At 41.2% G+C, this 26,720-nt stretch overlaps 1 protein-coding gene across 1 annotated transcript in view; it reads right to left on the bottom strand.

The window, feature by feature from the left end:
* Positions 1–26,720, bottom strand: part of LOC112256388 (protein diaphanous homolog 2) — a 629,309-nt gene that overhangs the window by 601,861 nt on the left and 728 nt on the right. The window contains 3 exon segments of the mRNA XM_024429614.2: positions 174–350; positions 1,792–1,824; positions 26,277–26,664. Coding sequence (XP_024285382.2) covers positions 174–350; positions 1,792–1,824; positions 26,277–26,360 — 294 coding nt within the window. The 5' untranslated portion in view covers positions 26,361–26,664.

Genomic DNA, 26,720 nt, shown 5'->3' with positions numbered 1-26,720 from the left:
TATATGTCTGCTGCAGAAAGACAAGAGGGAGCCATGAGAAAACTAGTTTTGATCAGTCAGGGAAATACTGTACTGAAAACAGGGACTCTACATTCATTCTTAGAGGGGAGCACTGTGGATAATGGTGGCTATATACACTTGGTTCAAAAGGAGAGTTACAGTATCGGACTTACCATCATCTTCTCAAAGAGGGCGTTGATCTCCTTCTCGGAGAGGTTCATGGAGCGGTCGTCGAAGAGAGGCTGGGGCATGGGCATCTCTACCTGAATGGACATGGGGTCTGTGGAGTGCTGAATCAGGGGCTTGTCCTTCTTATTCCCAGTCTTCCGGAAACTGGTGATCCGGTCACGCTGAAGGGGAAAGAGAGGGTGGCATTACCAAAGTGTGTATGGTAAGTGTTACGACATATAGTATTTAACTATGAATATTTAGCTAGGCTTCAGGCTTTCTGAATGCTTACATACTGTAGAGTTGAGTGATACTGTCATATGCCTGCCATGTCATTCAAGCTCCTTCCCAACCTTTAAACAGGCATCAGCTGGTTGGGATGGTACCACAGGCCAGCTAAAGTAAAGCATTTTGCCTGTGACAAGGGGCGGACTGATAATGTGTGCTCATCTTCTGTTGTGTCGTAAAAAAAAGTTAGATTAAATGATAATGTGCTTTAACAAGGGGTGTAACATTGCTTGCCTTATTTCAAACTTTGATGTATTAATCTGTACAGTTCATGTGTATCTGAATGAAAACATGGTACATAATAAAATGGTACTGTTAAATACAGCGACGTCATCGATTTTAACTTACCTTCACACTTACCATTAACCCTGTAGATTAGGATTGTTCAAAATCACAGACTGTTATGGGAGTCTGTATAACTTAAGTACATATGCCTCAGAAAGATACTCTCCTCACAGACAGTACTCAGCTATTCTAGCTACACCGATGAATTAAGAACAAATGTCAATCGCATAAGTAGAAATACATTCACCTGAGCTGTGCTTGATTTAGTTTGCAGGGGGCAATGGGACAAATGTAATTGTCCCAAAAGTGCAAACTGCAAGCATTAAATCAAGCGCACCTCATATGTATTCAGGGCCGACGACAGAAGACAGACCAAGATCAAACGATATGCCGCCAGCAGCACACACCTTTGTTACACAGTCAGAAGAGGGTAAGTCCATGCACCAGTCGCTGTTAGTTAGTCGTCAGTGGTATTATCTATATGGGTTTAGGGGTCATGCTTGTGTGAAATGAATGAATGAACATACATATGAAAAAGAGTAAGACAAATCAATTAATACGACATTTTATTAATGATAGCACACCTGAATCTACACTGAAATCATTGTGGACGGACCAGTGAAAGACAAACCAATGATGTTCAACATGATTGTAGAATCTACATGTAATACAATCCATTGAAACAGCACCAGTGTTTGACCCAAATAGAGTGTACTTGTTCTTTGTTAATGAATTATTAAGAGGAATAATAACAAATACAATATATACGCCTGTTGGATACTGTTGGGCTGATATTTGACTGATTAGGCTAGGCATTCATAAAAAGAAATCATATTAAATTACGTGATCATTTGGCCACATTAAATAACCATAAAATACTGTAATGACAGTAATACAGGAACCCTACTTGGTTAACAGAGGGCACCGTGTCACTCTTGTTTCATTGATCCATCCACAGATTTCAGTTCAACATCCTGTGCAGCCATGACACAAAGAGAAGATGATGACGCAAAACAAAATACACAAAGAAATGAAAACAGGACGCCTTACCATGTCGTCAGCCAATGTTTTTATGTGTATGTTCTGTTGAAGGGAAGGCACATTGTGAAAAATAAGATCCAACTGAAAATGACAGCCCCATGGTGTGTGCATGTGAAGGAGAATATCCAAAATGTCACAATACACAGTAACAGATGGACATGCATGCAAACGTGACAGAAATGTCATAAAGCCTCAGACGAACCCATATGAATGAACCCATGAATAACCACATCTATGAATAACACCAATGCCAAAAGTATGCAAAGCTGCCATCAAGGCAAAGGGTGGCTACTTTGAAGAATCTCAAATATGAAATGGATTTTGATTTGTTGAACACTTTTTTGGTTACTACATGATTCCATATGTTATTTCATAGTTTTGATGTCTTTAATTAATTTTTTAAATAGTGAAAATAAAGAAAAACCCTTGAATGAGTAGGTTTGTCGAAACTTTTGACTGGTACTGTAACGGTTTTCTTGCGGTGAAGGAGAGGAGGACCAAAATGCAGCGTGGTTACTATTCATGTTTTTTAATAAGACAACTAAACATGAACATAATACAAAACAACAAATGTGGAAAACCGAAACAGCCCTATCTGGTGCAAACTAACACAAAGACAGGAACAATCACCCACAAACACACAGTGAAACCCAGGCTACCCTAAGTATGATTCTCAATCAGAGACAACTAATGACACCTGCCTCTGATTGAGAACCATACTAGGCCGAAACATAGAAATACCCAAATCATAGAAAAACAAACATAGACTGCCCACCCCAACACACGCCCTGACCATACTAAATAATGACAAAACAAAGGAAATAAAGGTCAGAACGTGACAGGTACTGTATGTTTCACAAATTTGAACAGTACAGTAAAGTAAAGAAAAGTAGAGTGCAGTACAGTACACTAGAGTAGAGTACAATATAATGTACTGACTGTATTGTACTGTACATATTTACTTTACTGTACTGTACTCTGATCTGCTCTGCTGTACACTACTCTACTGTGCTGTCATGTCCAAATTTGGGAAACATAAACATTGGTTCAGCCTGGTCTGGTCTGGACCAACCAAATGTGGCCTTGTTTAGGGAAGGAGCTCATTAGTATAATAGCTATTGTGTAGAATTAACTAAATATGCAAAATAAGGTTATTGCATATTTTAACCTTTGTGTACCTATTCAGGATACAAACACCATAAAGAGAATGATATGAATATTCATAATTAAGCATAGTACAGATCAGGGACCCATGATGTAATTCTGTTACCGTAATTCCATTACCGGTTATAAATCCACTTAACCTACAGTAGTTCAATAACTAAAAAAAATGTTTTCTCAAACTCAAGAGCTGTGTTCGAATACTCATACTAACTGCGCTAACTGTACTATTTGTGATGTAAATTGAGTATGTAGTATGTTTGGACATGTATGGATATGGAATGGATATAGTTAGTATGCCAAAAGTTCCCGGATGTCGTACTACATTCGCCAAAATACGAAGTATACAAGCAGTGGACATAATTTCCATGCTTTAGGGCCCATAATGAAAATTGTGTCCTAACCGATGTCCTAACTGACTTGCCAAAACTATAGTTTGTTAACAAGACATTTGTGGAGTGGTTGAAAAATAAGTTTTAATGACTCCAACCTAAGTGTATGTAAACTTCTGACTTCAACTGTAGGCCCCCGAAAAAAAACCTCCCAAAACAGATGTTTGTTTCCTTTCCAGACACAAGGCATACATTGCCAATGGCCTGTGGCTCTGCTGCGGACGGCCGTTTGTAAAGACGCCTCAGTCACACACTGACACAGGAAGCAGGAAACAACACAACACCATATGCTGTGGCGCTATGCTGTGGGGGCTGTGAAGCACTAACGATCGGGGAACGTGGGGTGTTGTGGCCATAAAGCGGACCCCCTGCCGAGGGGGTTCTCTCCTCGGTTAATCTCAGGCTATCGCTCTCAACGGCTTTACACTGCAACTCCTCGAGCCGTTAGCCCCATGGCTCCCTGAGGCTAAAGACTGCAGCTAGCAGACGCTCAAACTGCAATATCTATTACTTCTACGAATCAACAGTTGGTAGGTGTTTTCTGTCAGGGATAGAGCCTCTATCTATGAATTTCCACATCTAGTTCTAGTCCCTATGGACTATGTGAAAGTGTTATTTAATGACTCCTTCGAGGCAGCCTTGTCAAGATGATACCTGCATACTATCACTGCTCCAAAAGGTTACGTGAGGTAACAGAGAGCAATGTCTCGACTGTATTGCTCAGGTGATGCCAACAGTGTCATGCCAGCAAAAACGCTGACATTACACATCCAAGTATATCTGACCAAATTATAAAAGACAAGCATTGTCATTTAGAATTCCAAAAAGTGAGTGTGGAAGATGTGAAAAGATTACTGTTGTCTATCAACAATGACAAGCCACCGGGGTCTGACAACTTGGATGGAAAAGTACTGAAGATAATAGCAGACGATATTGCCACTCCAATTTGCCATAACTTCAATTGAAGCCTACCAGAAAGTGTGAGCTCTCAGGCCTGGAGGGAAGCAAAAGTAACTCTGCTACCTTAGAATAGTAAAGCCGGCCTCCCGAGTGGTGCATCGCTGTAAGTTTCATCCCAGGCTGTGTCACAACCGGCCGTGACTGGGAGTCCCATAGGGCAGCACACAATTGGCCCAGCATCACCCGAGTTAGGGGAGGGTATGTCTGGGGGGGATTTACTTGGCTCATCGCGCGCTAGCGACTCCTTGTGGCCTGCTGGGCGTTTGCAGGCTGACTTTGGTCGTCAATTGAATGGTATTTCCCGACACATTGGTGCAGCTGGCTTCCGGGTTAAGCGGGCGGGTGTTAAGAAGCGCAGTTTGGCGGGTCATGTTTCGGAGGACGCATGACTTGACCTTCCCTATATGCTATTTTACAGTAAACAAATAGACAACAGACTTTCAGCATGCTTATAGGAAAGGACATTCAACAAGCACAGCACTTACACAAATGACTGATGACAGGTTGAGAGAAATTGATAATAAAACGATTGTGGGGCTATTTTGTTAGACTTCAGTGCGGCTTTTTACATTATCGATCATAGTCTGCTGCTGGAAAAACTTGTGTTTTGGCTTTACACCCCCTGCTATATTGTGGATAAAAAGTTACCTGTCTAACAGAACATGGAGGGTGTTATTTAATGGAACCCTCTCCAACATAATCCGGATAGAATCAGGAATTTCTCAGGGTAGCTGTCTAGGACCCTTAATTTTTCAATCTTTACCAACAACAGGCTACTGGCTTTGAGTAAAGCCAGTGTGTCTATGTATGCGGATGACTAAACACTATAAACGTTGGGTACTACAGCTACGGAAATGACTGCAACACTTAACAAAGTGCTACAGTTAGTTTCATAATGGGTGGCGAGAAATAAGTTAGTCCTAAATATTTCCAAAACTAAAAGCATTGTATTTCAGACAAATCATTCACTAAACCCTAAACCTTAACTAAATATTGTAATGAATAATGTGGAAATTGAGCAAGTACAGGTGACCAAACTGCTTGGAGTAACCCTGGATTATAAACTGGTCAAAACATATTGATACAACAGTAGCTAAAATGAGGAGAAGTCTGTCCATAAAAAGGTGCTACTCTCCTTAACAGCACTATCAACAAGGCCGGTCCTACAGGCCCTAGTTTTGTCGCACCTAGACAACTGTTTCAGTCGTATGGTCAGGTGTCACAAAGAAGGACTTAGGAAAATTGCAATTGGCTCAGAACAGGGCAGCACGGCTGGCCCTTGGATGTACACAGAGAGCTAACATTAATAATATGTATGTCTCTCCTGGATCAAAGTGGAGGAGAGATTGACTTCATCGCTACTTGTATTTGTGAGAGGAATTGACATGTTGAATGCACCGAGCTGTCTGTTTGAACTGGCACACAGCTAGGAAACCCATGTATACCCAACAAGACATGCCACCAGAGGTTTCTTCACAGTCCCCAAGTCCAGAACATGGGAGGAGCACAGTACTACATAGTGCTATAACAACATGAAACTGTATTCCATATCAAGTAAATCATGCAAGCAGTAAAATTGTATGTAAAAAAAATATAAAAATACAGCTTATGGAATAGTGGGGACTGTGAAGCAACACAAACATAGGCACAGACATATGGATACACACACGATAACATATGCAGTTTACACACGTACACAAGGATTTTGTGTTGTAGATATGTGGTAGTAGAGTACAGGCATGAGGGCACAATCATAACATGTGGTGAAATCAGTTTTGAATGTATTGTAATATTTAAAAAATATATTAAAAATTGCATAATGCCGTTAATTTTGCTGGACCCCAGGAAGAGTAGCTGCAGCCTTGAGCGAAGCTAATGGTTTTCAATACAATAAAACAGGGCCAAAGCATTGTCAGAAGAACTGTTGTGCTGTTAACTACAATGGTTAGCTTTACTGACAGATAATGACCACTAAACATGTGACTGTGGATAATCACAAAGATACGTTGATTAGGCTAAATATTATCTCTCAACTTAAGAAGCAATAGCTAATAAGGTTGTAGTCTCAATCTTAAACACTAACCTAACTCCTAGTTTATGGCTCACTAAATAGACAAGGATATGATATTATCCCGATACTTTGGTGCCGATACGAGATACAATTGAAGTCGGAAGTTTACATACACTTAGGTTGGAGTCATTAAAACTCGTTTTTCAACCACTCCACACTTTTCTTGTTAACAAACTATAGTTTTGGCAAGTCAGTTAGGACATCTACTTTGTGCATGACACAAGTAATTTTTTCAACAATTGTTTACAAACAGATTATTTCACTTAATCACAATTCCAGTGGGTCAGAAGTTTATATACACTAAGTTGACTGTGCCGTTAACCATCTTGGAAAATTCCAGAAAATTATGTCATGGCTTTAGAAGCTTCTGATAGGCTAATTGACATCATTTGAGTCAATTGGAGGTGTACGTGTGGATGTATTTCAAGGCCTACCTTCAAACTCAGTGCCTCTTTGCTTGACATCATGGGAAAATCTAAGGAAAACAGCCAAGACCTCAGAAAAAAAATTGTAGACCTCCACAAGTCTGGTTCATCCTTGGGAGCAATTTCCAAATGCCTGAAAGTACCACGTTCATCTGTACAGACAATAGTACGCAAGTATAAACACCATGGGACCAAGCAGCTGTCATACCGCTCAGCAAGGAGACGTGTTGTATCTCATAGAGATGAACGTACCTCAGTGCGAAAAGTGCAAATCAATCCCTGAACAACAGCAAATGACCTTGTGAAGATGCTGGAGGAAACAGGTACAAAAGTATCTATATCCACAGTACAACGAGTGCTATATCAACATAACCTGAAAGGCCGCTCAGCAAGGAAGAAACAACTGGTCCAAAACCTCCAAAATAAAGCCAGACTACGGTTTGCAACTGCACATGGGGACAAAGATCATACTTTTTGGAGAAATTATCTCTGGTCTGATGAAACAAAAATAGAACGGTTTGGCAATAATGACCATCATTATGTTTGGAGGGAAAAGGGGGAGGCCTGCAAGTCAAAGAACACCATCCCAACCATGAAGCACGGGAGTGGCAGCATCATGTTGTGGGGTTGCTTTGCTGCAGGAGGGACTGGTGCACTTCACAAAATAGATGGCATCATGAGGCATGGAAAATTATGTGCATGTATTGAAGCACCATCTCAAGACATCAGGAAGTTAAAGCTGGGTTGCAAATGGGTCTTCCAAATGGACAATGACCCCAAGCAAAATCACAAAGTTGTGGCAAAATGGCTTAAGGACAACAAAGTCAAGGTATTTGAGTGGCCATCACAAAGCCCTGACCTCAATCATATAGAAAATATGTGGGCAGAACTGAAAAAATGTGTGCGAGCAAAGAGGCCTACAAACCTGACTCAGTTACACCAGCTCTGTCAGGAGGAATGGGACAAAAGTCACCCAACTTATTGTGGGAAGCTTGTGGAAGGCTACCCAAAATGTTTTACACAACAATTTAAAGGCAATGCTACCAAATACTAATTGAGTGTATGTAAACTTCTGACCCACTGGTAATGTGATGAAAGAAATCAAAGCTTAAATAAATCATTCTCTCTACTATTATTCTGACATTTCACATTCTTAAAATAAAGTGGTGATCCTAACTGACCTAAGACCGGGATTTTTTACTAGGATTAAATGTCAGGAATTGTGGAAAAACTGAGTTTAAATGTACTTGGCTAAGTTGTCCGTAAACTTCTGACTTCAACTGTGTATTGCGATTCTCACTATTTGATAAGTACTGCGATTGGTTACTGTGATTTTACTGCAATTCGATGTTCCAAACATATTGCTCACCACACAGTGCATTCGGAAAATATTCAGACCCCTTTTTTCACATTTTGTTACGTCACAGCATTATTCTACAATCGATTAAATAAAACATTCTCATCAATCTAGACACAATACCCAATAATGACAAAGTGAAATTATTGGAAAGGTCCCGGCATACACCTATATATAGAGGCTTTTATATATATATAAAAGGTCCCACAGTTGACAGTGCATGTCAGAGCAAAAACTAAGCAATGAGGTTAAAGGAATTTTCCGTAGAGCTCCGAGACAGGATTCTGTAGAGGGACAGGTCTGAGGAAGGGGTACCAAAAAATGTCTGCAGCATTGAAGATCCCCAAGAACACATTGGCCTTCATTATTCTTAGATGGAAGATGACCGAGGGAAAGATGAACGGAGCAAAGTTCAGAGATCCTTGATGAAAACTTGCTCCAGAGCACTCAGGACCTCAGACTGGGGTGAAGGTTCACCTTCCAACAGGAAGGCTCTATCCACAAAGGCAAGACAACGCAGGAGTAACTTCAGGACAAGTCTCTGAATGTCCTTGACTGGCCCAGCCAGAACCCAAACTTGAACCCAATCGAACATCTCTGGAGAGACTTGAAAATAGCTGTGAAGCAACGCTCCCCAACCAACCTGACAGAGCTTGAGATGATCTGCAGAGAAGAATGGGAGAAACTCCCCAAATACAGGTGTGCCAAGCTTGTAGTGTCATACCCAAGAAGGCTCGAGGCTGTAATCGCAGCCAAAGGTGCTTTAACAAAGTACTGAGTAAAGGGTCTGAACACTTACGTAAATGTTATATTTCAATTTTAAATTAATTTCTTCATGCTTTATGGGGTATTGTGTACAGATTGGTGAGGAAAAGCAACAATTGAATCCATTTTAGAATAAGGCTATAACGTAACAAAATGTGGAAAAAGTCAAGGGGTCAGAATACTTTCCATATGCACTGTATGTTTGCTGCAATGGGACAAGAGAGAGCCATGAGAAAGCAAGTTTTGATCAGTCAAACAAATTGGAGTTTGGTGCAGGTACAACCAACTATTGCAAAAATAATATTGCGATATTGTCAAAACGATATATGGTCAGAAATAATATCCAGAAAATATGTAACTGTATCTATATTCCCCCCCCATCATTACTTTCAAACATTGTCTCTACAAGTGTGTAAAACATTGCACATTTTTCAAATGGGGTAATTTAACATATTTTAAATCAGTTTAACAACAAGGGAACCTCTGTTGAGCTAATCGTCTTTACTTTAGGGGAAACCATCATTTTACTTCTGCACAGTCATTATCGCACAGCAACACAGAGCAACAATGCAATTTGGTTTCCTTTAGGGGAAACCATCAATTCACTTCCGCACAGTCATTATCGTACGGCAACACTACAACAATGCAATTTACCACATAACAATTAACCATGCACGTCCTCTGGGCTTCTCTGGCTTATTAAAACCTCAACTCTTTCATTGTAATAAATGTTTATTGCCCAACATTAATTCCTCAAAATAACCCAAATCGAATTAGCCCTCAACTCCTTCATTATCGAAATATGATTTTGTTTAGATAAAGGTTAATAAAATTGAAAAGCCCACTGCAATTTTGCTTGATTCATGGGTCCATATGAGTATGGAGAATATCACGAGTATAACTCATCTGGCAAGAGTTTTTAAATACAAAGGACTACAGTCGTGGCCAAAGTTTTGAGAATGACACAAATATAAATTTTCACAAATTCTGCTGCCTCAGTGTCTTTAGATATTTTTGTCAGATGTTACTATGGAATACTGAAGTATAATTACAAGCATTTCATAAGTGTCAAAGGCTTTTGTTGACAATTACATGAAGTTGATGCAAAGAGTCAATATTTGCAGTGTTGACCCTTCTTTTTCAAGACCTCTGCAATCCGCCCTGGCATGCTGTCAATTAACTTCTGGGCCACATCCTGACTAATGGCAGCCCATTCTTGCACAATCAATGCTTGGAGTTTGTCAGAGTTTGTGGGTTTTAATCTGTCCACCCACCTCTTGAGGATTGACCACAAGTTCTCAATGGGATTAAGGTCTGGGTAGTTTCCTGGCCATGGACCCAAAATATTGATGTTTTGTTCCCCGAGCCAATTTTGCCTTATAGCAAGGTGCTCCATCATGCTGGAAAATACTTTGTTCATCACCAAACTGTTCCTGGATGGTTGTGAGAGGTTGCTCATGGAGGATGTGTTGGTACCATTCTTTATTTCTTTGCTGTGTACTTAGGTAAAATTGTGAGTGAGCCCACTCCCTTGGCTGAAAAGCAACCCCACACATGAATGGTCTCAGGATGCTTTACTGTTGGCATGACACGGGACTGATGGTAGCGCTCACCTTGTCTTCTCTGGACAAGCTTTTTTTCCGGATGCCCCAAACAATCGGAAAGGGGATTCAGAGAAAATGACTTTACCCCAGTCCTCAGAAGTCCAATCCCTGTACCTTTTGCAGAATATCAGTCTGTCCCTGATGTTTTTCCTGGAGAGAAGTGGCTTCTTTGCTGCCCTTCTTGACACCAGGCCATCCTCCAAAAGTCTTCGCCCCACTGTGCGTTCAGAGGCACTTACACCTGCCTGCTGCCATTCCTTAGCAAGCTCTGTACTGGTGGTGCCCCGATCCCGCAGCTGAATCAACGTTAGGAGACGGTCCTGGCGCTTGCTGGACTTTCTTGGGAGCCCTGAAACCTTCTTCACAACAATTGAACCGCTCTCCTTGAAGTTCTTGATGATCCGAAAAATGGTTGATTTAGTTGCAATCTTACTGGCAGCAATATCCTTGCCTGTGAGCCCTTTTGGTGCAAAGCAATGAGGGCACGTGTTTCCTTGCAGGTAACCATGGATGACGAGGAAGAACAATAATTCCAAGCACCACCCTCCTTTTGAAGCTTCCAGTCTGTTATTCACACTCAATAAGCATGACAGAGTGATCTCCAGCCTTGTCCTTGTCAACACTCACACCTGTGTTAACGAGAGAATCACTGAGATGATGTCAGCTGGTCCTTTTGTGGCAGGGCTGAAATGCCGTGGAAATGTTTTGGGGGGATTCAGTTCATTTGCATGGTAAAGAGGGACTTTGCAATTAATTGCAATTCATCTGATCACTCTTCATAACATTCTGGAGTATATGCAAATTGCCATCATACAAACTGAGGCAAGCAGACTTTGTGAAAATTAATATTTGTGTCGTTCTCAAAACTTTTGGCCACGACTGTACAATAACTACTCAGTTTGCTTTCTTCTGGGCTAAAGGATATAGGGCCTATTTTAATTCCAGATACCGTCCTGCATTAGCAAATCTAAATGGTTTAGTAATGTTGTATTCATAAAGTGTCTCAGAGTAGGAATGCTGATCTAGGATCAGTTTTGACTTTAAGATCATAATAAAAACAATTACATGGACAGTAAGGGGGGTCTGATCTTAGGTGGTGTATGACATTTCCACAACTGCATTACATACTATCAATTCACATCTTTCCATGCCAAACATGTAGGCCTAGTTTCAAATATGTTTTTTCTACATATGTTATTTTTACATCATTACGCCATCTGCACATGAAGCACTTCCTGCTCACTCAATGGGGGAAAAAAATCCCCATTAAAAACGGATGGCATTTTCAGAGTTCATCTAAAAAGCAGCATGGAGACATGCTTACACAGAAATCAGGGTTTTGCTTTAATTACTTGGATTCATAACAAACAAAGGATAACTAGGAGTGCTTGGTCTTGTTGGCACTAATGACTGTATCGCCATGTGCCGCTACTAACAATTCTTGACAACCTTGTGTCACTGCTCCCGCTCTCCCAATCTCCTTCATAGCCTCTAGTATTCCAAATGTTCACTTCCACTTCCACTCTGCAATCACAGTTCGTCTGCATTCCTCACTATTGGATTTCCATTCTGGGCGTGGAAAGTGACGAATCCTTCTACCCAGGGACATGTTCACAGAATTGGGTTGAGTGTGAATCCAAAAACCTGCTAGAATGTATGTAGCACTTTCTTCTTAGTTAAACCAAACAGCTTGAACATAGTGGTTCACAGTTTACACATTTAGTTTTGGCCTCACTGGTTTGTATGGACACAGCTTATTCAGTAGTAAACAAAACCACAATGCACTGTATGTTGCTACGGGACCGTCTCTGTTGACAGACTGAAGTACTGACCTAGAGTTCGCTTAACAGGGTGTGTGTGTGTGTGTGTGTGCTGGCGTGAAACAGATACAGACTCATTACATGGAAAGGCAGCAGACACCCCAGTATATAAAAGTATATATACAGTAATATTGTGGACATATTCATTGAAAATTAAAAAAACTTACTTGCCCAGTTAGTTAAAGGTTAAATAATAAAAGGATCATGCCGAGATTAATCTGAGCACTCCACTGACATTTGCCCTGTTCATAAAATCCATCAGATAATGTTTAGACTGAGGGGCTCCCCCTTTCACTTGTCTCTGTGGTAGATGGGGAAAGAACAGGGGAGGAATGACTGCCACCACCCTCTCATTGAACCATGGAAGTTCAAGGACGACCGCGGTACTGCTTGCAGAAAACAGGATCCCCATTATAATGAATGGAAAAATGCCAATCTTCGTGGTCAATCTTTGTGTAAATAAAACATGTTTTAAAAGACAATCATAGTACCAATAATTGCTTATAAAACACCAGATGTATGTCCTTGAACCGATTATTTTAAAATCGCACACAAAACAAGTATTTTTAGCTTTATTTATAATTTAGCTCTTAATTGCAACCTGCAGTACCCCATTTGGCCGTCAACTTGAGTTAAGGCGTCCACATACTTCTCATCTGGAACAGTTTGTGCATCACAGGAGGTTGGTGGCATGTTAAATGGGGAGGACAGACTCGTGGTAATGGCTGGAGTGGAATTAGTGGAATGATATCAAACACATAGTTTCTATTTTGAGGAAGTGGATGGCTATGTAGTTTCAAGATGGACAAACAGTACGATTGCCGCTTTTTTCAATTTTTCCGAACGAAGGTCTTTTACGGGAGTATGCGAGCACACTCATTCGGCTCGCCTAACCGAACTCAAGAATGTAGAAGGCGTTACTCAATGAGAAGGGACATCACTGAGCTCAAACTGTGCATGTTATATACCCTTGAGCCGCCATCTCAACCGACTTAATTTGGCTTCAATGCGCTATTGAGTCTTCACATAGGAATAATGGTGTCACGTGATTAGGGCCATCACCGACAAAAACAAACCTTGGTCGACTTACTCAAGAAAGAGTCCGATGGTCACAATATGTAAAAAAAAAAAAAAAAAAAAAAAGAAAGGCGAGTGCCTGTGTGATTGACGCAGGTCGTCTGACTCTCCCTAATGCAGTGAAAAAGGCACCACAGCACAGCAAGTGTTTATTGCACTGTCCGTGCTGTTCCTGTAACATAATTTCATCCATTTAGTTAGCAAAATCCCAAATTTGCTTAGAAAAAACATTCTGTAATCCCTCAACCCTTGCTCTCTTTACGTGAAACATGTAAGCATCGCATGCATGTGAACAATAGGGACTGACCTATGACCTATCATAATCACATCAACAAAATGTTTTTTTACAAACTCCGAAAACAGTAATGTCGAGAGCAAAAAGAAACTTGAAGCGGGCGAATGTTTACTGGTTGCTAAGGAGGAAACGGGGGAGGTCAGATCTGTGGAAGACTACTAGAAATCAAGAAACAAGAAGGGTATAGGAGCAAGTGTTGCATGACTATTATGTGTGCCAAACAGTTACATTTAGATGACAATATTATTTTTTCTGACCACTTGGAACAATGTAAACAACAAATAAATACATATTCAGTGCATTCAGAAAGTATTCAGACCCCTTGACTTTTTCCACATTTTGTCATGTTCCAGCCTTATTCTAAAATGTATTAAATAGTTTTTCCCCTCATCAATCTACACACAATACTCCATAATGACAAAGCAAAAAAAAAAAGTTTTTAGAAACTTCTGCAAATGTCTTAAAAATAAAAAACAGATGTCACATTTACACAAATATTCAGACCCTTTACTCAGTACTTTGTTGAAGGACTTTTGGCAGTGATTACAGCCTTGAGTATTATTGGGTATAATGCTAAAAGCTTGACAACTGTATTTGAGGAGTTTCTCCCATTCTTCTCTGTAGATCCTCTCAAGCTCTGTCAGGTTGGATGGGGAAATTTACTGCACAGATATTTGCAGGTCTCTCCAGAGATGTCCGAATGGTCTCCGGCTGGGCAATTCAAGAACATTCAGAGACTTGTCCCGAAGCCACTCCTGCGTTGTCTTGGCTGTGTGCTTATGGTCGTTGTACTGTTGGAAGGTGAACCTTCGCCCCAGTCTGAGTGCTCTGGAGCAGGTTTTCATCAATGAGAGCTCTGTACATTGCTCTGTTCATCTTTCCCTCGATCCTGACTAGTCTCCCAGTCCCTGCCGCTGAAAAACATCCCCACAGCATGATGGTGCCACCACCATGCGTCACTGCAGGGATGGTGTTCAGTTTTACCGGGCAGCCAGCTCTAGGAAGAGACTTGGTGGTTTCAAACTTCTTCCACTTAAGATTGACAGAGTGGGCATCCAGAGTAATGCAGCGGTCTAATGCACTGCATCACAGTGCTTGAGGCGTCACTACAGCCCCGGGTTTGATCCCAGGCTGTGTCACAGTCGGCCGTGACCGGGAGTACAAAATTATATATTTTTTTTAAAGAGATTGATGGAAGCCACTGTGTTCTTGGGGACCTTCAATGCTGCAGAAATGTTTTGGTATCCTTCCCCAGATATGTGCCTCGACATGATCCTGTCTTAGAGCTCTACGGACAATTCCTTCGACCTCATGGCTTGGTTTTTGCTATGACATGCACCTTTTCAAATCATGTCCAATCAATTGAATTTACCACAGGTGGACACCAATCAAGTTGTAAAAACATCAAGGATGATCAATGGAAAAAGGATGCACCGGAGCTCAATTTCGAGTCTCATAGGAAAGGTTCTGAATGCTTTGGAAATAAAGTATTTCAGTTTTAGAATAATTTTTAAATAAGTCTGTAATGTAACAAAATGTGGAAAAAGGGAAGGGGTCTGAATACTTTCTGAATGCACTGTATATACAGTACCAGTCAAACATTTGGACACACCTACCCATTCAAGGGTTTTTCTTTATTTGTACTATTTTCTACATTGTTGAATAATAGTGAAGACATCAAAACTATGAAATAACACATACTAACTCAAAAATGTTAAACAAATCAAAATATATTTTATATTTGAGATTCTTCAAAGTAGCCACCCATTGCCTTGATGACAGCTTTGCACACTCTTGGAAATTCTCTTAACCAGCTTCATGAGATAGTTACCTGGAATTTCAATTAACATGTGTCTTGTTAAAAGTTCATTTGTGGAATGTATTTCCTTCTTAATGCATTTGAGCCAATCAGTTGTGTTGTGACAAGTTAGGGGTGGTATACAGAAGTCAATATAATGGCAAGAACAGCTCAAATAAGCAAAGAGAAATGACAGTCCATTATTACTTTAAGACATGAAGGTCAGTCAAAACGGAAAATGTCAAGAACTTTGAAAGTTTCTTCAAGCGCAATCGTAAAAACTTGTAAGGACCGCCACAGGAAAGGAAGACCCAGAGATGCCTCTGCTGCAGAGGATAAGTTCATTAGAGTTACAGTGCCTTGCGAAAGTATTCGGCCCCCTTGAACTTTGCGACCTTTTGCCACATTTCAGGCTTCAAACATAAAGATATAAAACTGTATTTTTTGTGAAGAATCAACAACAAGTGGGACACAGTCATGAAGTGGAACGACATTTATTGGATATTTCAAACTTTTTTAACAAATCAAAAACTGAAAAATTGGGCGTGCAAAATTATTCAGCCCCCTTAAGTTAATACTTTGTAGCGCCACCTTTTGCTGAGATTACAGCTGTAAGTCGCTTGGGGTATGTCTCTATCAGTTTTGCACATCGAGAGACTGAAATTTTTCCCATTCCTCCTTGCAAAACAGCTCGAGCTCAGTGAGGTTGGATGGAGAGCATTTGTGAACAGCAGTTTTCAGTTCTTTCCACAGATTCTCGATTGGATTCAGGTCTGGACTTTGACTTGGCCATTCTAACACCTGGATATGTTTATTTTTGAACCATTCCATTGTAGATTTTGCTTTATGTTTTGGATCATTGTCTTGTTGGAAGACAAATCTCTGTCCCAGTCTCAGGTCTTTTGCAGACTCCATCAGGTTTTCTTCCAGAATGGTCCTGTATTTGGCTCCATCCATTTTCCCATCAATTTTAACCATCTTCCCTGTCCCTGCTGAAGAAAAGCAGGCCCAAACCATGATGCTGCGACCACCATGTTTGACAGTGGGGATGGTGTGTTCAGGGTGATGAGCTGTGTTGCTTTTACGCCAAACATAACGCTTTGCATTGTTGCCAAAAAGTTCAATTTTGGTTTCATCTGACCAGAGCACCTTCTTCCACATGTTTGGTGTGTCTCCCAGGTGGCTTGTGGCAAACTTTAAACAACACTTTTTATGGATATCTTTAAGAAATGTCTTTCTCCTTGCCACTCTTCCATAAAAGGCCAGATTTGTGCAATATACGACTGATTGTTGTCCTATGGACAGAGTCTCCCACCTCAGCTGTAGATCTCTGCAGTTCATCCAGAGTGATCATGGGCCTCTTGGCTGCATCTCTGATCAGTCTTCTCCTTGTATGAGCTGAAAGTTTAGAGGGACGGCCAGGTCTTGGTAGATTTGCAGTGGTCTGATACTCCTTCCATTTCAATATTATCGCTTGCACAGTGCTCCTTGGGATGTTTAAAGCTTGGGAAATCTTTTTGTATCCAAATCCGGCTTTAAACTTCTTCACAACAGTATCTCGGACCTGCCTGGTGTGTTCCTTGTTCTTCATGATGCTCTCTGCGCTTTTAACGGACCTCTGAGGCTATTACAGTGCAGGTGCATTTATACGGAGACTTGATTACACACAGGTGGATTGTATTTATCATCATTAGTCATTTAGGTCAACATTGGATCATTCAGAGATCCTCACTGAACTTCTGGAGAGAGTTTGCTGCACTGAAAGTAAAGGGGCTGAATAATTTTGCACGCCCAATTTTTCAGTTTTTGATTTGTTAAAAAAGTTTGAAATATCCAATAAATGTCGTTCCACTTCATGATTGTGTCCCACTTGTTGATTCTTCACAAAAAAATACAGTTTTATATCTTTATGTTTGAAGCCTGAAATGTGGCAAAAGGTCGCAAAGTTCAAGGGGGCCGAATACTTTCGCAAGGCACTGTAACTGCACCTCAGGTTGCAGCTCAAATAAATGCTTCACAGAGTTCAAGTAACAGACACATCTCAACAACTGTTCAGAGGAGACTCAGGCCTTCATGGTCAAATTGATGCAGAGAAACCACTACTAAAGGACACCAATAATAAGAAGAGACTTGTTTGGGCCAAGAAACACAAGCAATGGACATTAGACTGGTGGAAGGTGGTCTTTTGGTCTGATGAGTCCAAATTTGCGATTTTTGGTTCTAACCGCCGTGTCTTTGTGAGACGTAGAGTAGGTGAATGGATGATCTCCGCATGTGTGGTTCTCACAGTGAAGCATGGAGGAGGTGGTGTGATGGTGTGGGGGTGCTTTGCTGGTGACACTTTCTGTGATTTATTTAGAATTCAAGGCACACTTAACCAGCATGGCTACCACAGCATTCTGCAGCGATACGCCCATCCCATCTGGTTTGCGACTATCATTTGTTTTTCAGAAGGACAACGGCCCAACACACCTCCAGCCTGTGTAAGGGCTATTTGAGATGGTTTGTGATGAGTTGGACCGCAGAGTGAAGGAAAAGTAGCCAACAAGTGCTCAGCATATATGGGAACTGCTTCAAGACTATTGGAAAATCATTCCAGGTGAAGCTGGTTGAGAGAATCCCAAGAGTGTGCAAAGCTGGCATCAAGGCAAAGGGTGGCTACTTTGAAGAATCTAAAATATATTTTGATTTGTTTAACATTTTTTTTGGTTACTATCTGATTTTGTATGTGTTATTTCATAGTTGTCTGTGTGTTATTTCATGATGTCTTAACTATTATTCTACAATGCAGAAAGTACAAATAAAGAAAAAACCTTGAATGAGTAGGTGTTCTAAAACTTTTGACCGGTAGTGTATATTTTGCCTTTAAAGTTGGAGCACATTGACTGGTATTTCCATCAATTAATAAAAAGCATTTTTTTTTTTTTACCCAGACAAATTGGCCAGCAACCTATTTATTTATTTTTGGGGCCAAATACGGCAAACGGAAACCCTGGGCCACAGCTAGATAACTACTTAGCAAGATACCGAAGAAGAAATGTAATTCACCCTCCACAAACCCAATCCCGACAGTGCCTATTTTATATCCAAATGTTTAGCTAGTTAGCTAACGTTTACATATATTCACTAGCAAGCACAACATAGCTACTTAGTTAGATAATGCAGTGTCCTTAGCTAGCTAGATAACTTGGCAGCTAACACAGGCAGTTATTTCATGTAAACTAGCTAATCCATTGTGATATAATTATATCAATACTAACTAAAGTGGTTAACTAGCGTAAAGGAAGTATTTTGTGCTTTGTGCATTGTGTCTGTGCACTTAGCTAGCTACCATCCCATAGCCTACATTGCATACGAAGTCTGACTGGTTCATCCGTGGATGTACGGAGAAAATGCCTTTGCCATTTTAAAAGTAGAAATGGTTTGTTCGTCACTACCGGATCGTCAAGCAACAGGTACCGCTTTTGTTGTAGCAAGATAAGGGACGGCCTCCCACTGTGATAAGTGACTATCAGCAGTTTCTCGGTGTGTTTCATGCTTTTGTGTCTTTCTGTATTTTTTTTAACCTTTATTTAACTAGGCAAGTCAGTTAAGAACAAATTCTTCATTGATGGCTTAGGAACAGTGGGTTAACTGCCTTGTTCAGGGGCTGAACAACCCATTTTTACCTTGTCAGCTCAGAGATTCGATCTTGCAAACATTAATTTACTAGTCCAATGCTCTAACCACTAGGCTACCTGCCGCCCCGCCTCAACATCAAGACATTGAAGTCATGTGTAAAGAACCTACTATTTACCGACACATTTGGGAGTTTACTAGAGTTGTGGGGGGGTCCTTGCCAATGTACTGTATTGTGATAAAATGTAATCATGAGGTCCCTGACAATACCCAGCCCTAGTAATTTACACCACGTCAAGGTTGAAGAATGAGATTTATACTTCTTTATTCTTCTAATTGCCAAGAACAGGCCTGTATAAATATCTGACAGGGTGATGTCAGATCAGATGGAGCCGTTTCTTCCACAGCCAGCGTGACTAAAGCATTCTTCACCACTTCCTCTCTCCCACTTCCTGAGTGGCATGAAAAACTCACATGGTCTATTTCCTGCTGTTCTCTTCTCACACAGACCCTCTATATCCACAATTGAGGACCAGGCCCCAAGGGACACCATACAAAATCACAAAATGACATAGCAGTATCAGATATAAATTCTTCTACCTCTATCAGCCAAATTAGTTTTACCACAACAGTAACACCACAGCATAACTGAGTCATTGAAATGTAGGCATCCACTACTATTGATATGGTAGGCTTCTGTATACAGTAGACCTTGTACTGTTGTGTTGTATCACTCTTTGGTGGCCATGGCATGTTAGCATATTAGCCGTGTTTGAACTAGGCCTATTCTTTCTTTCAGTATTTTTTAATGGAAGTATCACGCCCCACCTTCACACATGTAGCTGTGACCTGATGTGCACCCTAAAGCCCCTAAAAACATGCCAAAATTTGAATCACTGAGGTATAACAATCCCTTCCTCTCTGTGTGTGTGTGTGTGTGTGTGTGTGTGTGTGTGTGTGTTGAACTCTGTGTGACCTTTGAGATACTGATCTACACTAATCTTTTGCTATAGCTAAAAGAGAGCATTGGCGAAAAGGACTATGGCATTCTAGGAATTTGGCAGTCATATGCCTATACTGTCACCTGATCATATGAAAGTTCACATGAGGTACGCTAGTGTGGTTACAATGTAAGATGTCGTTTGCTTGATGTTGTTTACTTGGCAAGAAGACAGATCTTACACCTAATTCATGGATTTCCATCTTCAGCCTGAGAAACTTTAGCTAGTAGTCCCAACAGAATTCCTGAACATGAACGGAAACCATGTAACCACAACAGTGAAAATAATATAGGATATCACCCCTGAGAAATGTAATCTCATCCAAAATATTTCATTTAGGCAAAATATACACTATTTTGTTCTCCAATGCTGTGAGCAACCATTAACATTGTGAATCAAGGGGTCCAGTAACCCTCCACAATGACAGTCTATTATTCCACCCTACTGTATAATCTCTTGTCACTTGTCTATTTATCATATAAACCTGGGCATGGAATCTAGCTAGGGTATTTATGCAATAAGTTAGGACATACATTCATACGCATTTTATTTGTGCAAGTCTAATCATTAATATAATCTATATGACATATGGGCTAGGCCAGTGTTTCCAAATCCAATCCTCGCATACACCCAACAGCACACTTTTTTTTAACAGTTCTAATTCACATGCATATAAATTACACACTTGTAAATGTGAAATAGGATTAAGACTGGAAGACTGGAGTTGGCAAACACTGGGCTAGGCTACAGTATGAATTTGACAAATCAACCAACTCCAAATTTGGAGGAGATTAAGTTTTTTTTTTTTCCTGTATTGTACAATCATGTCATCAGTCATACCACATAAATTGCTTCACACATGAAGTCAGAGAGCAGTCACAAAACGTGTCAGTATGTCAATGTCAACATTATTATTATGCTGACATGCTTTGAGAGCAGCTCTATTCAAATATATTTATGACTACTACACACTGAAATGTAGAGTAAATAAGCTTTTCTGCCTCTCAGTTAATTAAAATTGGCCTTAAATTGGTTCACGTATGTTAACTGAATCAAAATCTTTATTTGAGATTCACTTACATTAAACAAGTTGAAATACAGCTTAGCATTTACTCTGTTTCATTATTAAGACAGTATAACCCACATAATCCTTCAGTTGTCAAGGGATCTTGGGGTACATATGGTGGTACACTTCGCTCTCTCGCTCTCTCTCTCGCTCTCTCTCTCTCTGAGGTCACAATTTACTCTGGAATGCAGAGGAGGGGGCTCTAGGTCTGGATAACCGGATCTCCTGAATTCCTTCAAAATGACTTCTGTTCATTCCGTTAGAAGTCAAAGGTGCTTGGCGGTTATACTTTGATACTGCAAACATGGGGCAACCAAAAATGACTCATACATGACATTTGTGACAGACAACCTGATAAAAGTGGCCTTAACCTTAAAATCATCTGAGGTGTTATCCTGATGTCCTTGGCTGTTATTTTGTGTCCACATCACAAACCAGAGCCCAGATAGTGTTGTTGTGACGTTATCCTGCCGATGACTCAATAAAACAAACACAGCTTTCAAATGTTTGTCTCCTCACCAGAGTCGCTTTCAACAGTTCAGACTGAGCCTTTCGCTGAAGTCTAAAGGATACCCACACTAAAGGGAATCATACTGCCATGCCACCACAACTCTCAGTGGTGCTGCTTTGAAATGACAACCTCCACCTCTAATCCACCTTAAAACACAGACTCATCACTATCCCTAAATTCTGGCCTCGATCCACACACATTCCCACTGATCACAGACAATCTCTGAATCTCTTTCTCTGGAAGAAATCAAGGGTGGCAAAGTCAGGGAAAGTGTTGGGAAATATTTTGGCGTGTATATAAGCCTGCGTACATCTAGGCATGCATGTGCAAAGAGGGGAGAAAAAAAGGAGGGAAAAACTAAGTCAGATCAAGGCTCCACCCAGGGATGAATGATGACTTCCTCCCTCCACTCTCAGGCCATCTGGGTTAGCAAGAGCCAGAGCACGGGCCTGCAACTCTTTGCCTTGGCTGCACTGTTGAGGATTAGGCAACACTAGTGAACATGCCTGAGACCTCTTAAGGATTGTGTAGCGCGCAGTGAGCTCACCGAATGAGAGAGTCCTGGGATGACATCAGCATTCAGCAAGGCAGTAGTGAGGCAGCACCTAAGAACACTAAAACCGGACTGTGGTGTCAACGAATGGAAGGCAGTGGCTGGGCGACTGGAGGACATTTAAGAGTTACATGTGTTGTTGTAACGCTCTACATTTCCACAACATTTAAATACCACATGAACTGCACCCTCTTGGGAGACCATGGGGGTTCTAGTCCTACTATGTCATTACAGTCTACAAAACACAGGGGTTTTCTGCTGGCTAGAAATCACAGCCATTCTATTTACATTAGTTAACCCTGCTGGAACACATACCAGAGATTACAAGTTTTGTGTCTCCAGCATTGCACCCCATTCCAACCCCTCCCCACTGCCTGCAACCCAAGAGCTAGAGGAATTATTTATTTGTTTTGTTAGTACTTCTCGTCACAGTCATTCTTGGGCTGGGAATTGCTAGAGACCTCGCGATACAATATCACAATACTTAGGTGCAAATACGATTTGTATTGCGATTTGATACTGTGATTTTATTGCGATTCGATGATTCGAACATATTGCTCACCAGCAGAGGGACAAGAGAGAGCCATGAGAAAACAAAAAAAGTGCTGAAAACAAATTGGCACCCTATTTTTTTTAAAGATGGAAAACTCGCTATGAAGAAAAAAAATATGGGAGTTTTGGTACAGGTACAGCCAACTAGCGCAAAAAGAATATTGCAATATTGTCAAAGCGATGCAATACAATAATATCATAAAAAATAATATCCCGTTATGTAACTAGCTATTTATTTATTATACACAGAGCTCTGTGTGGCTGCTCCTCTGGTCTAGTCTTAACTTGAGGCAACGAGAGGTTTGCAATTGCATAAGCCGAATGGAGCAGCTCACCAATGGGCAGATTCTTCCAGTCACAACAGCCCTACTGCTCAAGACAGAAGAGTCCTGCCCATCGCAGTCAGGACATAGTTGAGTAAAAATTGGAAGGACATATTTGGTAAACAAAGTCATAAAGTCGGCCAGATAGCCATCCTGCTCTTTCATTTTAGGCTAAACGGATAATCTTCTTTACCTTAGTGGTGGCCAAGGTTAGTGCATTGTCCTGGATAACTCATCATCTCTCTTGATCCACAGATTAACTGAATGAACTCGCTGTCATACTAGACTTAACTACTTAACATGCTGGCCTTGTACAGGAACCCTTCCCAGGTTACACTATAGTAAGTCAGTGACAGGAAATGTAGCAGTGTCAAGACATGTGATCAGCTCAACTGTATGCCTACATCCTGTTTGAGCAGAGGAGGCAACTTTGCCTTCTTTGACTTTTCCTCAAGGAGCTTACAAACAGCAGGGCAAGAACAGTCCACTGTACCGCAGTTGATTGACAACTCTGGTGGCACAGAAAGCCCTGTGGCGGCAAGTGGCAAAAGTTTAACTTTTTTCGATTCAAGCGGCAGAGGCAAATATGCAGCTGTGTTCCCATGTAGAATTTCCACTTTCCCTCCCCTTGCGCTTCTGCCGCTGTTTGTAACCTGCTTCTTTTACAGCCCATCTTTCCAACCAGTTTTAGTTTCCCACAGGGTGAGTGGAGCGGTCATTATGATGACCACACTGAAGAGAGACCACATCCCTTCAGTGTTGTAATTAAGACATGGGAAGAGTCCACCTTAAAAAAATCCTGAGATTGTCCTACATACACTGGTGACTAATTATTACTGAACATGGTTTATTTTGGGGAAAATTTTGTTGAAGTTAATTCAGTCAAAGTAGTTTGTGAAATACGAATAATGATGTATACCCCACTTAAATTTCAAGCAAGAGATGAGGTGCTGGGCCTCCCGGGCGGCGCAGTGGTTAAGTGCGCTGTACTGCAGTGCCAGCTGTGCCATCAGAGACCCTGGGTTCGCGCCCAGGCTCTGTCGTAACCGGCCGCGACCGGGAGGGCCGTTGGGCGACGCACAATTGGCCTAGCGTTGTCCGGGTTAGGGAGGGCTTGGTCGGTAGGGATGTCCTTTTCTCATCGCACACCAGCGACTCCTGTGGCAGGCCGGGCGCAGTGCGAGGTTGCCAGGTGCACGGTGTTTCCTCCGACACATTGGTGCGGCTGGATTCCGGGTTGGATGTGCGCAGTGTGGGTTGTGTATCGGAGGACGCATGACTTTCAACCTTCGTCTCTCCCGAGCCTGTACGGGAGTTGTAGCGATGAGACAAGATAGTAGCTACCACCACAATTGGACACTACGAAATTGGGGCAAAAAAGGGGTAAAATTAAAAATTAAAAAAAGAGATGATGTGCTCTGGGCAGTAATAGACCCTAGAGACACTATGATCACAACCTCCTATATCAACCAGTGTGTGGGTAACTAAACAACCCTAGACACTGTACCAGACTACACTTAGTGGACAATTTATTAGGTACACCATCAGGTTCACGAAAATGGTTCACTCCTACAGACAGTGAGTCAAGTGACCATGGCTTGCAAAATAAAGCAGGACAGACAGGCATCGAGACATTCAGTTACTGTTCAATTGAATGTTACAATGGGCAAAACGAGTGCGAGCCGGTTCCAGTATCTCAGAAACGGACGGCATCCTGGGCTTTTCACACACAACAGTGTCTAGGATTTACAGAGAATGGTGCGACAAACAAAAAACATCCAGTCAGCCCTGTGGCCAAAAACAGTTAGTTGATGAGAGGTCGAAGGAGAATGGCAAACAGGTAAATTACGGCGCAGTACAACAGTGGTGTGCAGAACGGCATCTCGGAATGCACAGACGACCACACCGGGTCCCACTCCTATCAGCTAAAAACAAAAAAGAAGCAGCTCCAGTGGGCCCCCGATCAACAACACTGGGAAATTGAGGAGTGGAAAAACATTGCCTGGTCCGATGAATCCTGGTTCCTGTAATGGTGTGGGGAATGTTTTCCTGGCACACGTTAGGTCCCTTGATACCAATTGAGCAATGTTTCCATGCCCCAAAGAATTCAGGCTGTTCTGGAGGCAAAGGGGTGTCCAACCCAGTACTAAATGGGTGTACCTAATAAACTGGACACTGAGTGTATATCAACCAGTGTGGGGGTAACTAAACAACGCTAGATACTGTATCAGACTAGGCCGATAGGGAGACTCCACAGCTGAATTGAAGAATGAAATAAAGTCTGTTAGATACAAGCTATCAGTTATTATCAACAAGTAACTTAGCTGCCTAGCCTATGAACTGTTGCTTGGTGGTTGTTCATGTCATAGTGCTGATAATACCGTTTAGTTTGGTTCAGGTTTTATCTATAATGCTGACACTCATGCACAGCACAAAAGACTGCTCTGCAAACCACAAGGACTTGTTCTGCCCTCATGGTCAGCAAGTTGCTGACCTTTCCACTTAAACCATCTCTGCAACATGAATGCTTTGATGTTCAAACTATCAACTGTAATGGAGACCATATCGAAGGCCTCATCTGGTACTTGTAGGAAAGACTTCGATCAAAAAGCATAGGGTTTTCAAAAGTAACTTAAGTGAAATACGAGCAGCCATCTAGGCTAAAATATGACTATTACATTAAATAGTAATACGAATCCCATTTGGGGCTGACAGCCCATCAATAGATATTTTTAAGCGTGTCTTGCGCCACAAGGACGCAGTGCATGACATGTGATGTAGTCAACTCCCCAGGGTTACTAGCGTGAGCAGTGGGGTTGGTTCATAAACTGTTGTGATGGATTGACTTTAACACACGGGCATACAATTGAGGTGACTGATTAAAAATGTCTAATGCAAAACAGTAAATGGGGCATGCGCATAAATTCCTTTGCATGGCTTTCAACACCCAAACTTATTTGTAAAACTGATTCACTCATAACTTGCATGCGAAAACTATGTAACAATTTACGTAACTTGGTCAAAATGACATTATATTGCAATGGGAAGTCTGTATATCAGTTAACCCTTGAATGTCAAATAACAGGACACAGTTCAGATTAACTTTTCAAAGGAAGTTGGCTCAGAAAACTCAGAAAATACCTACCAGTTTTTTGTTTTTACTTTCATCCTCTTTTTCTTTCTTTTTATTAGGTTTATTAGGATCCTCTCCACCACTTGCTTGATCCATTTTGAGATTTAGTTCCTGTACAGACTTCAGAAGACTCCTCAAAAGTAAACTCCACCACTCTTGTGAACACTTTCAAAAATACCAGAGTTAGGTTTCCTCAAAACCCATGCCATTAAAGTTGGCTTCAAATAAAAATGTTGGTAAAAGTATTCTAAAGTACGGTCCGTTTGTTCTTATAATTGTATCCAGCTGAGAAGTAAAACACTTTTGCTTGACGAAGAAAGGTGTGGCAGGGTAGCCCTGTATCCATCCAGATGTCCCTTTATCACAGTAGCAACGGTCTCAGTCCAAACCGCAGAGAAATCTGGCGCAAAAAAGAACAAATTATATTTTAGAATGTCAATGGCAATCGTTCTCACT

The sequence above is a fragment of the Oncorhynchus tshawytscha genome, linkage group LG08 (assembly GCF_018296145.1).
Source record: "Oncorhynchus tshawytscha isolate Ot180627B linkage group LG08, Otsh_v2.0, whole genome shotgun sequence".
In the NCBI taxonomy this organism is placed as follows: Eukaryota; Metazoa; Chordata; class Actinopteri; order Salmoniformes; family Salmonidae; genus Oncorhynchus; species Oncorhynchus tshawytscha.
Note: the sequence above shows the minus strand (reverse complement) of the source record. Positions and strands in the feature narration are given on the sequence as shown.